Consider the following 12,112-nt stretch of genomic DNA (forward strand, 5'->3'; position numbering starts at 1 on the left):
TTAGAATATTCAACAAGCATATACAGAAACATTTGATAGCTGTAGTGGTGATGCATGCAATTCATTGTCTAGACATGGGGACACATTAGTTATCTTTCAATGTTGATTTATGCATGCTTTTATGAGTTTCAAAAGATGGAACAGAGATCAAAATAAAAGTTGCTTAAAAAGGTTTGCTAGATCTTGCATATTAAAGTATACCATTCGTCACGAGACTAAACAGCATCCTTTCACTAAAAGTAGTTACTCCTTACTTACCATTTAACTATTGTCCTCTACTTACAAATGCTATTAGCGTCACATGAGCTTGCATGTAACTTATGTTTACTTAGGATATTATCTGCTAAACTATTTAACGTACGTATAAATGTTCTGATAACCAATGATTGCAATTAATGTTTCAACAATACTGGATAATATTTTATTTAAATAACACAATATTTAACTGGTGACATCACTTAACATGTGTCCCTTCATATCTTGGTGTACTTCTCCAGAAGGCTGGTAAAGCCTAAGTGCCAAGAAGAATTTTCACGAGTAAACAAGCCTTCACGGCAGCTGTGGAACTGTGTATTACTGCAGTTAAAATGTGTATTCTTCCAGGTGTAGACCCCTGTGATTGTTATTTACTACTGCTACAAGGGCAAAGCAATGAATGTTCATCTATTAAAAGTCAGTAGACAAGGTAGCTTTTTGTCTATACTGCAGGCAGTAGTATTCATCACATCTATGTTTCTCATGCCTTGTCCTTTTTGCCTCATCCATGTTGATACTGTGAATATCATTTTCATCAACTGCCTTTAATCAATGAAGTCATGAAGAACTAAAATCAAAATATTTAATAAGCATACAAAGTAGAAGGCATTTCTCCCAAATATTTGACAGATGCAGCAAGCCAAAAGGACTAGACAGAATAAAATATAACTTTTTTCAAACTACATGTAATGTTCATTACTACCCCATAAAATACACTTTTTAAAGGTCATGTCCAAATGCCAAATGTACACAGAGCCATAGCTTTGTAAAGTAGAGCCTAGTGCAGTTCACCGAACTGTTAAGCTGAGAAGCAAAAGTTACAATACCACATACAAAGTGACACATCTCTTCAACTGTGACTGCAAATACAGGATCAGAAGTCATTTCTGAATGCCAGTACAGCACTGCAACTGCATCAATAACTGTCCAAACCTTTGCATGCACGGCAGTGGTCCTGCCCTAGCTACACTTGCTAATGTACATGTAAATCCGGTTTAATCTTCATGGATGCAGTTATACTTCTACAGGGTAAGGAAGTTTTTCCTGTTAAAGCTTTCTTAAAAAAAAAAAAAAAAATACCCTTTTAAATCACCCTGCTTAACAAGACAGTCTGTTACAAGCACCCAATAATATCCATCCATAATAGTCACATCCACGAACAGCACACTGATGTAATTTAGAGTAACCAGTAGTTATGGAAAAATGAATAATTGGTAAATAACTGCAAAGCAGTTACGAAATTAAGAGCCTGTCACAAAGCTAAGTGCTTTCAACAGCTTATCATTTTTACTTACTTGTTTAATGAGCAAGCCCACTGGACATAACTTACCCTTTTCAGGGATGCTCTTTGGTTAAGTGATTTACTCAGAATCATACAGCAAAGTAAACAGAGTTAGAAGGAATCAAATCATGCACCCCTTTCTACAGGAAGCTGTTTGTTAGCAGCTCAGAAACATAATCCGCTGAACTACTGCCAGATTTATCTATATGTACTGCCTCCCTCTGACAGTGACTAAAATAAAATATAATAAAATAAAACACTGCAGCTTCCAACCATTCAGAGAAACTAATATTAATTTCAGATGAAACAATATGACTGCATGCATTCATAACAGACCCTGATGTTCAGTTAGAGTTTAAAAAATTACTTAAGATCTTAACCAAAACTCAGCTTCCTCACTCCACTGAACAATGACTGCATCCAAGAAAATGTGATCTGCCTTATTGGTATCTTTATTGCAGATACTTAAAAAAAAATTAAAAACTATCTTTAAGCTACAAACAAACACAAAACTAACAGAAAAAAAAATAATTACGAAACACACACAAATGTTTCATTTTCCAAATCTAGCCAAACTAATCGCATTGTGATTTTCAGCTGCTTCAGAATCATCTCTCCAGCAAAAATGTAACGGTCCCATTTAGCTTATAAAACATGACAAGTTGCACATAGGCAGTACAGGGACTTCATAGCAGCAGCAGATTTACTTACAGCATCATAGTAATTTTACAGTGGATGATGAAACGATTTCAGGGCACAAGTCTGGAAACAATCATTTAACTGAAATACTGGTGGACAGAAGATTAAGGACTGATTTTCTTAAGTGTTCTATTCTGAATTACCACTGATAATAAATTAGCAAAGCCCAGCACTTACCTGCAATGCACTGAATCTGACCATCTTCCCTTCTTATTGTAAGAGCTTCACCCGGGTTGACCTGCACCAAAATAACCTGTAAGAAAAGTAGAAATTTAACGAAGAAATTACTGGGATTTATCTTGGCCTGCACAAAATACTTTAATTTCTGACCAGCAGATTCAACATTAGGGACTTAATCATTAATGCAAATAAACATAGCTTATTTCTGTAATTCTTGCTATGGTATGAATCATCAGCATCAGCTATACAACCATTTAATGAGTTAGTGTACTGCTAAATATAAGTAATGTACTTCTTAATTCCACTGACAGAATAAGTGAAGTCAATCTGATAGACAACCTACATAAACTGTTTCTTTTAGAAATGGTTCAAGTTATCTGTTTTCAGCTGCTGTTGGTGGGTCTTGATGCAAAGAAAGAATATGACACAGTAAGCGAGGATTTGATCAGTAGGGCAATGGAAGGATTTGCATGCCCTGACACAATATTAAGATTAACTAAGAGGATATATCGAGGATCGGAGGCAAAAATTAGTGTGTGCTGAGGGGATCCTCTTTGATAAGTTGTGCTTGAACAAAGGAACCAGGCAGGAGTGTCCTCTTACCCTTTTGCTCTTTGCTGTATATTTACAGCCATTGGTAAATAAAATAAGGGACATGGAAATTCAAGGAAATAACTGGTATGAAATCAAGAAAAGCTGGCTTTATCTGCAGATGATAAATCCAGAACAGAACAGCTCAGTGTTGTGAAACACAGAGACAGATTCCAAGTCTTTTCAACGTATAAAATTAAAGTAAAAAAAAAAGCTACCCTAGCCCTATAGAGGACAATGCTTGAAGTTCTGACAGACTTCTAGCAATGGTGATGGCTACCAAAATATAGTTTTCCAGGTCAAACACTTAAGTTTGCATTTTGCTGCTGGTTCAAAAGGGGAGTGAATTAAGGTCTGTAACACTAAATTTAAGTCCCATGGCACAGCTGGATGCTTATAAGGAGGTCTCTAAACAAGGGTACCTTTCAGAAAGGCCTTACAAAGTTTTGATGAAGCCAAGGAAGTGTTTTCAATCCTTATGGGAAAATTAGAGATGGCAGCTAGTTGCATCCTAATACTTGAGAAGCTGGCTTCTTTGTTGAAAATTGCTGCTAAAAATTCAAGGACACTATGCACTGGTGCAGAAAAACTGTCAATATGTTTCTGCTATGCCCAAAAAACAAATCTTTTTCCATTTACTTCTTTCAAGTTTTCTTGTGGAAAGACAAAAGTATACAATGGACAGTGGAAGAAAGCGTATGCTGTCTGGCTATCAATGAAAGTGAAAAAAACATGCGATTAGTTTTAGGTTTGAGATATTCGGGTGAATCATGTCTGTCGGCGAGACAGAAGGCCTGAAACTGGATTTGGAATCCAAGGAGGGCTGACTAGATGAGGCCAAAGAAAGGGGAAACACATTTGCCAAAGCCAGTAAGGGACAATGAGGATGACATTGCCCTTCAACCAGGATGCTTTTCTGTAGAAATGTGGGGACTAAGGGGGTTGGAGGATATGCACAAAGGAGACTGGGAGGCTAACTGTGTAGTAGAGCATATCTCGGTGATTGCCCAGGTGGGGGGATTACAGCAAAGAACTTGCTGTACTTGTTGCTTAGGGGAGATGCACAAGGGTTGCAGCATGGTAGGTCCCACTGGCAAAAAATAATTTCTGCCACTATCTTGTTGAGACACCACTCATGATGCAGTAGAAATGACTTGCTCAACTTGTCCTCTGTCACGCTGGATTTCCCAAAAATGTGCACTGCCATCAGAAATGAGTTGGATGAGATCGCTCACTGCCAAACTATGAGAGCTTCTCGACACATTGAGTAACTTTTGGTTCCTCCTTGTTTGTTGACATACCAAACCACAGACATACCAGGACACAGATATGGGTACTGGCCTCTTCGGCAGACCATGTGCCTTGGAAAGTGCTCCCACCCACCCAATCTGGGATGCGTCCATGATCACTATGGCCTTGGACTGAGGGAAAATGAAGGAACGGCCTTGTAAAATCTGAGATGAGCAGATCCACCACCAAAGCTTTGGCAAACTTGTTAATTCTTATCCGAGTGGACATATGCTGATGAAGAATGGACCACTGAATCACTAACATCCATTGAAGAATCAGCATATGAAATCTTGCTACTGGAACTAGAAAGAAAAGTTATGTAAAATCTTACCATAACCACAGATGCCCTTCTCTTCCATGTTGCAGTATTCTGCATATGGGTTTACAGTTCAGTCTTGCATACATACGGCCAGTATCCAAAAGCTTTCAGTCCCTCTGTGGTGCACAAGACATCTGACGTAGGCGAGACTTCGTGGGCCATAAAAGTGACGTCAGCACACACAAGCCCTCAAAACAGAAGCCCCAGTCAGAGCCAGTCCTATAAGGGCAATGCCATATCATTACCATCCAGAAAGGGAAGTCATTAGCTGACAGGAGGGGAAGGAGGGAGGGAAAAATACTGCAACATGGAAGAGAAGGACATCTATGGTTATGGCAAGATTTTACACAACTTTTCTATGTCCTTCTGTTCCCATGTTGCAGCATTCTGCATATGGGTGAGTGCCAAAGCTCACTGAGATTGGGGTGGTGATCTAGAGGTAGACTCCAGTAATCCATAAAGGACAGCCTTGGTGAACCCTGCCCTGGATCTGGAGATGTGGTCAAGTTTGTAGTGTTTTGTGAAAGTGTGGACCAAAGACCAAGTAGCAGTTTCCAGGATACTAGAGGTATCCAGGCCATTGAGGAGGCCACTGTTCTTGTGGAATAGGCCTTAATTGTACCCTGCAGAGACTAACCATGGAAATGGTAACAGAAGGTTATGGTCTTGGAGATCCAGGTAGAAACAGTCTGCTTGGTCACTGCCTTCCCCAGGGCTCTGGGGTGAAAAGATACAAAAAGTTGGTCAGCCTGTCTGACAGGCTTAGTGTTGTGCAGGTAGAATCGGATTAGCCTGTGTACATCCAGGGAATGCAGCACTCTCTCACTGTCTCCTTGTGGGTTTGGGAAAAATAGAGGTAGGTGCATGGCCAGATTGAGGGACAGGTCATTAACTACCTTGGGCATGAAGGATGGGTTAGTCCTGAGGGTTACCCTGTCCTTACTGTCCTTATAAAAAATGAGGAATGGAGGAATAGCCATAAGGGCTTATAGTTCAGACACTCTTCTGGCTGATGTGTGGGCCACTAACAGAACAATTTTCCTGGTTAAATACTTTAATGAAGCTTTATCAGCTGGCAGCATAAGCTTCTCGAGCATGTAGATAAGGTCCCAAGGCGGGGGAGAAGGTTTCCTGGGGGGGGGGGTCTAAGGTGAAGTACCCCCTTGAGGAAGAGTTTGGAACAAAGTCTGGATGCTAATGGGGGATCCAGAGGCAGGCATGCAGAAATAGCAGACAGATGGGTCTTTGATGGAAGAATACGCCAATCCATTGTGTAGTAGCTCACACAAATAAGACAACACTAGAGGAGGTTTGCTGAGAAGTGGGTTGAGCTGTCTTTTATGACACCACATAGTGAAAAGTTTTCACTTTGAGAGATATGATTTTCTTGTATTTGGTTTCTTGGCCTCCTGCAGGACACTGAAGCACATCCTCATTGTAACGGTATCTGAATGGGATCAGAATACTATCAGCCACAGGGTTAGATGCAGTAGCTGCCACTGTGGCTGGATTAGGGACCCCTTGTTCTGGGTGAGAAGGTCCCACTCTGGGGGGGGGGGTAACTTGTGGTGACTGCCCTTGGATAAGTGAAGGAGTAAGGGGAACCAGTGCTGTCTGGGCCAGCAGGGAGTCACCAGCAAGATTTTTGGGTTGTCCTCCTGAATTTTTAGCAGGACTTTTTGAAAGACTGGGAATGGGGGGGAATGCATATAGATATTTCCCCTTCAAGGAAATTAAGAAGGTATCTGTTGCCAGTGCCTGTGGTTCTGGTGACCTGGTGCAAAAGCCAGGAAGTTGCCTGTTGATGGTGGATGCAAACAGGTCTATTTGAGGTATACCCCACTTGTGGGCCAGGTCCGGGAAGACATATCTGTGAAGCATCCATTTTTAAATGTTTGTACTGGTTCTGCTCAAATAATCTGCTTTTGTGTTGCAGAGAGAGGGTTCTTTTCAAAACAGTGCCAATTTTGAAACTAGCTTAATATTGAGTCTCTTATGGACATAATAGTTTTTATTCTTTTTTTCAGCATCACTGTAAATTGTTTTACTGCATCTTCCATTTTGTTGAATGATTTAGAGTTCATTCCATATTATCATAGATTTATCAGAACTCTCTGTATTCAAGTAGCGTATATTGCATGCTTATGTGATTCTATCATTATATGAGGTGTCTTTTTTCCGAAAAGTGTTTGGTACCCATGCCTCTGTGATTTATGTTCTGACAGTTCACATCACCATTACCATCTTTTGGGTATATTTATATCATGAGGTCCATTTATATTTGAATCAGAATAGATAACATTCTTGTCATTTATTTTACTACCTCTTAGCATCCCATACTATAGATTTATTCTTTTAGTGGGAATAATTTTGATGCTATAGGAAACTTATATCCTTGCATCACGTAATACATTTTTTATGTACTACATTATCTTTGCCATTTTGTGAATTCACTTTATCTCCACCTTAATCTCATTTATCTGAACTCATAATAGTTACAGTTTCAGTGTTTATTAGCATCACCTCCACTCTTTGTGTGGATACATATTTTGGGTTATTATTGACACCTATTATTGTATATCTTGCTGTCATTCCAATTATTCCAAAAAATGTGATTTTTCTTCTTGATATTAGGACAATTGTTTGGTCTTTATACTTTTGGCTATCTTGATATAACTGTCTCTGGTTGTTTGATACAGGCAATTTTGCCAATTTAACTTGGCTTTTTGAGTGTGTCTTCCAAACATATATTTTTTCTCCTTTTTATTGGAATTTAGAGTTTAGGCTCAGACACTCTTCGGGAACGTAGCCTCAACTTGAGTCTATTATTGTTCCTAATTTGGACGTAGCCATTGTAGCTATAATTGTCCATTTGTATTTATCTCTTATATAGCAACATGGATTTACTGAGTCTAGTTTCTGGACTTTCCTCAGATCGTGAGGATCTGAGTGTCTTTGGCTTAGGTTCAAGCCATGACAGTTCCAATATTGTTGAACCCCTGGGGTCAGAGACCACTTGTAATTTGGCATTCGAGAAACTTAATAAACATTTAAGGTCTTTACGCTCGAATGTGTGGCATGCCAAACTTTTTAAGGCATATATTGCCAAAAATATCACTCCACACGGCCTAAGGGTTAGAATTCAACCCTTAGTTGCCGAAATAGATGACTATTTATCGTCTGAATGGGCAGATATCCAACACAAATCGAGCATGGCATTTGTGGAAGCATTAAACAAATATTATGAGCGTACAATTGATAAAGAAATTAACACTGTTTTGACTTTGGCCAATGATGTTAAATCTTTTGAGAAAGAGCCTTTCTTTGCTAAACATTTGACAAAAGTGGCATCTGATCTCAATACTTTGGAGACGCAACTCAAAACCAAAAAAATCCAAAAGTTTAATAGAGATATCTCTGATTACCAGGGCAGTAACCCTTTCAGTATAACTAAGAAACAAGTCAAATTTAATATTCCACACAGTCGTCCTACAAAAAGAAAAAGACCAAAATCAATATTAAAAACTAATTGGACTTCTGACACTGGCTCTTCCACCGAGGAACCAACTTCTGGCCCTGAGAGTGAACTGCAGATTGCATCTGGCTCACCAACTCTAAAGCGATCACTTACAAGTGCCCCTTTAGGGCCAGGTATAAGAGAGGGGGGAGAAAACACAAAGGTGGTTACAGACATACAAGGCCTTTTACAATTGGCAATGACAAAGTAGTACCACAAACGTACAATAATGTTTTAAACCTTTCTAGTTATAACTTGTCACCAATTGAAATTGATGTGCTTAACAAAGGTTTATCATTTGTACCAGGATTTTTTGTTACTGAAGATTCTTTTGCACAGGATGTTTCCTCATTTTGTAGATTACTTAATTTAAGATTGTTTTTTGGTTGTTCCGATGGTTGTGATTCTGCACCAAAATTCACATATCATAAATCTACATTTAACCCTCCTATGCATCCTGCTGTCTCCCAATTTCAAAACAATGTTCTTAAGGACTTACATTATTCACATTCCACATTGGATATTCGATCCAACAACATCACGTTGGCTGAACAACGAGTTACTTACAATTTACAAAATAATCATGACATTGTCATAATTTCGGCTGACAAAGGGGGTGCTGTTGTGGTATTAAACTGGCAAGATTATAATAATGAAGCTCTCAGACAATTATCGGATGCCAAATATTACTCCAAAATGGTTATAAATCCAACACCTAAATTTCAAAAGGAAATTTCTGAATTCCTTACATATGCCAGGGATGCTTCCATTATTGATTCCAATCTTATGCATCAACTTTCAGTACAAGATTCATCCAACCAATACATATATTTCTTGCCAAAAATACACAAGGACCCCATACACCCTCCTGGGAGACCTATCGTATCTGGTAGGGGATACTTCACTGAACCTCTCTCCCTCTTTTTGACTGAGAAATTGAAACCTTTATTGACACTTATCCGTTCACGCTTACAGGATACAACAAACGTTCTTCAAATTATTTCAGACACACAACTGGAACCGGAATGGCGCATGTGCACTTTAGATGTCAGTGCTTTATACACTAATATACCACATTCTGGGGGATTAGAATCCTTATCCTATTGGTTACAAACTTCAGGCCTATACACATGTGAATTCAATGAATTTCTACTGGATATGGCTTCATACGTACTAACTAATAATGTTTTCTTTTACCAAGATGTTTGCTACTGGCAAACCAAAGGTACCGCCATGGGCTCCTCATTTGCACCAATTTATGCCGATCTTTTTATGGCTTATTTGGAGAAGGATCTTATATATGATACTAAGAACAATATTTATCTTGAACATCTTGACATTTGGCGACGTTACCTTGATGATTGCTGGGCTGTATGGAAAGGTGATCTGAAAGGTCTCTTTGAATTTGTTGAATACCTCAATAATAATCGATGGGGCATAAATTTCACTCTACACTATGATTTCAACATTACATTCTTAGATGTATCTATCCACAGATTATCTGACCATACTTTGGATACACAGATATTCAGAAAACATCCTGAATATAACACGATTCTACATGCCAGTAGTTTTCATCCCCCACACATGCAAAAACATTCCTAAATCACAATTTATTAGACTGAAACGTATCTGTTCGGATAACATGTCTTATGGTGAACACAGTAAAGATCTTATCAACAGATTTAAGAATAGGGACTATAAAATGGGCCATGTCTTTGATGCCATACATCACGTGGGTCAGATGGATAGGACAGACCTATTAAGTTACAAGTCCAAGCATAGTTCTTCGAACCAACCTCTTAGATTCACTACCACATATGGCCGGAATTCAGATAACCTTATCCGGAGCATACAAAGACATTGGAATTTATTACTATATGATACTGATATATCTCCCATTATCCCCAACAGATGTTCTTTTTCATTTAGAAAAGGCAGGAATCTGGGCAGTACATTCAGTCACTACAAACATGGACACACTGTGGATAAGCCTGAACCAATTCAAACCACACTTACAGGTTCCATGCTTATGGGTTGTTTTCCTTGTGGACTTTGTTCAAACTGTAGCAAAGTATCAAAAACCAAAGAATTTACCAGTAGAAACTCCTCTAATATTTATGAGATAAAATTTTTTGCCAATTGTAGTTCAGATTGGCTAATCTATTTGGCTACATGCTCATGTGGAGCGTTTTACATAGGTCAAACATCCAGACCTCTCAGATTAAGAATTTCTGAGCACATCAGTAACATTAAAAAAGGCAGGCTTAATAATGCTCTATACAAACATCAAGTATTACACCCTTCAGCATCCTTCATGTTTGCAATTATTGACATTATTAGGGGTAAAAAATCCAATAAAATAGGTTGGCATGCATTGCTTAATTCAAAGGAGAAAAAATGGATTGTGAAGTTGGGTGGGCTTTTCCCACCCGGTTTGAATGACAAGTTCTAGAAATAACCAATCAGACGTATTTGCAGTCTATATAAAGGTATGCTTGAAGTAAACTTGTTTCACACTGAAGAAGGCTGTGTTTGTTAATACCAGCCAAAACTGGTTTGTGCACTTCTTGGCTGTCCTTAGTATTTGCAATAAATGATTTTTATTGGGTTTGGTTTTGCTGGCTCTTCCTTTTGTTCTCTGTAAGTAGCAGAAACGAATGCAGTGGCTTATCCACTTTGAAATAGTCTGCTTTGAAATAGCCTTTCCTTCTGATCCTGCAGCATATGTCACTAGTAACTGCTCAGTTTTTCTTAGAGCTTTAGTCCTGCTCAACTAGATTCTTAGCTGTCTGTGTATGTCCAATGAATGCAGAATCCTATCCCCCTTGTTCTGCGGATTCAGATAAAAAGTTGGCAGATGAATAATTTGGTTAAGAGCCAGACTGGAAACCACCTTAGGCATAAATGAAGGATTGGTCCTCAGAGACACCCTGTCTGGGTAAAATATGATAAAAGGCTCCACAGCCATGAGGGCCTGTAGCTCTGAGACTCTTCTTGCTGAAGTAATTGCTAGGAGCAGAGCTGTTTTCCATGATAAGAACTTTAGATCTAAATTAGCAGCTGGTTCAAAAGGAGGCAGGGTGAGCTTTTCCTACACATAATTGAGGTTCCATGCAGGTATTGGTGATGTTCTGGGGGGCCTTAAATTTTTGGCTCCTCTAAGATACTGCTTTAGTAAAGGATGAGAAAAGACTGGTGGCTCTGTATTGTACTGAGCCAAAATGGCAGAAGCATGGATTTTTATTGATGAGAAAGATAGGCCTTTGTCAAGCACAGAATCTCTTCCATTTATCAGCATAAGATTTTCTAGTACTAGGCCTTCTGGCTTCCAAAAAGACATCCATCACAGCTTTACTGAGAGATATTGTTGGTGTAACTACATGATCAGCCATGCTGCCAGGTTCAGTGTTTGGAGCTGATTGTGCAGGATCTGATTGTTTTGCTGGGACAGTAATTGAGGTCTTTGAGGTAAGGTCCAAGCTGGGTATTGAGACAAGTTCCTTAGGACTGGGTACCAATATTGGCATGGCCAGTCCAGGACGATTAGTATCATCTTTGGTTTCTCTTGTCTGACTTTTAGTAGGACCTTGGGAAGAAGAGGCAGAGGAGGAAAGGCGTAAACTGATAGGTTTTTCCAACTGAAGGATAGGGTGTCCACTTTCCATGCTTGTCTGTGATAAGTCCTTGTGCAGAATCTTTTCAATTAATAATTTTGAGGAGAGGAAAATAGATCTATGTCCAGGCTCCCTCATTTCTTTGTTATCATGCTGAAGACTTGTGGATCTAGTTTCAACTCATGAGGATCCATAAGATTTCTGCTTAAGTCGTCTGCCAGAATATTTTGTTTTCCTGGCAGGAATTGAGCTTGTAGATGTACTTGATAAGTCAAAGCTGTGTCCCATAGTGCCATGGCTAGTCTGCAAAGGGGGTATGAATGCGTGCTCCCCTGCTTGTTTATATACCACATAACCGTAGT

The 12,112-nt window shown here is 39.1% G+C and overlaps 1 protein-coding gene across 4 annotated transcripts in view; it reads right to left on the reverse strand.

Moving 5' to 3' along the window:
- The window catches only part of FNDC3A (fibronectin type III domain containing 3A), a 3,267,883-nt gene that overhangs the window by 2,492,680 nt on the left and 763,091 nt on the right, over nt 1-12,112 (reverse strand). For all 4 annotated transcript variants that reach the window (XM_044073165.1, XM_044073164.1, XM_044073166.1 and 1 more), the window contains one exon: nt 2,414-2,489. In XM_044073165.1, the coding sequence (XP_043929100.1) occupies nt 2,414-2,489 (76 nt within the window). The remainder of the gene's footprint in view (nt 1-2,413; nt 2,490-12,112) is intronic.

This window comes from Protopterus annectens, chromosome 5.part1, assembly GCF_019279795.1.
Source record: "Protopterus annectens isolate FY-2018-M chromosome 5.part1, PAN1.0, whole genome shotgun sequence".
NCBI lineage: Eukaryota > Metazoa > Chordata > Ceratodontiformes > Protopteridae > Protopterus > Protopterus annectens.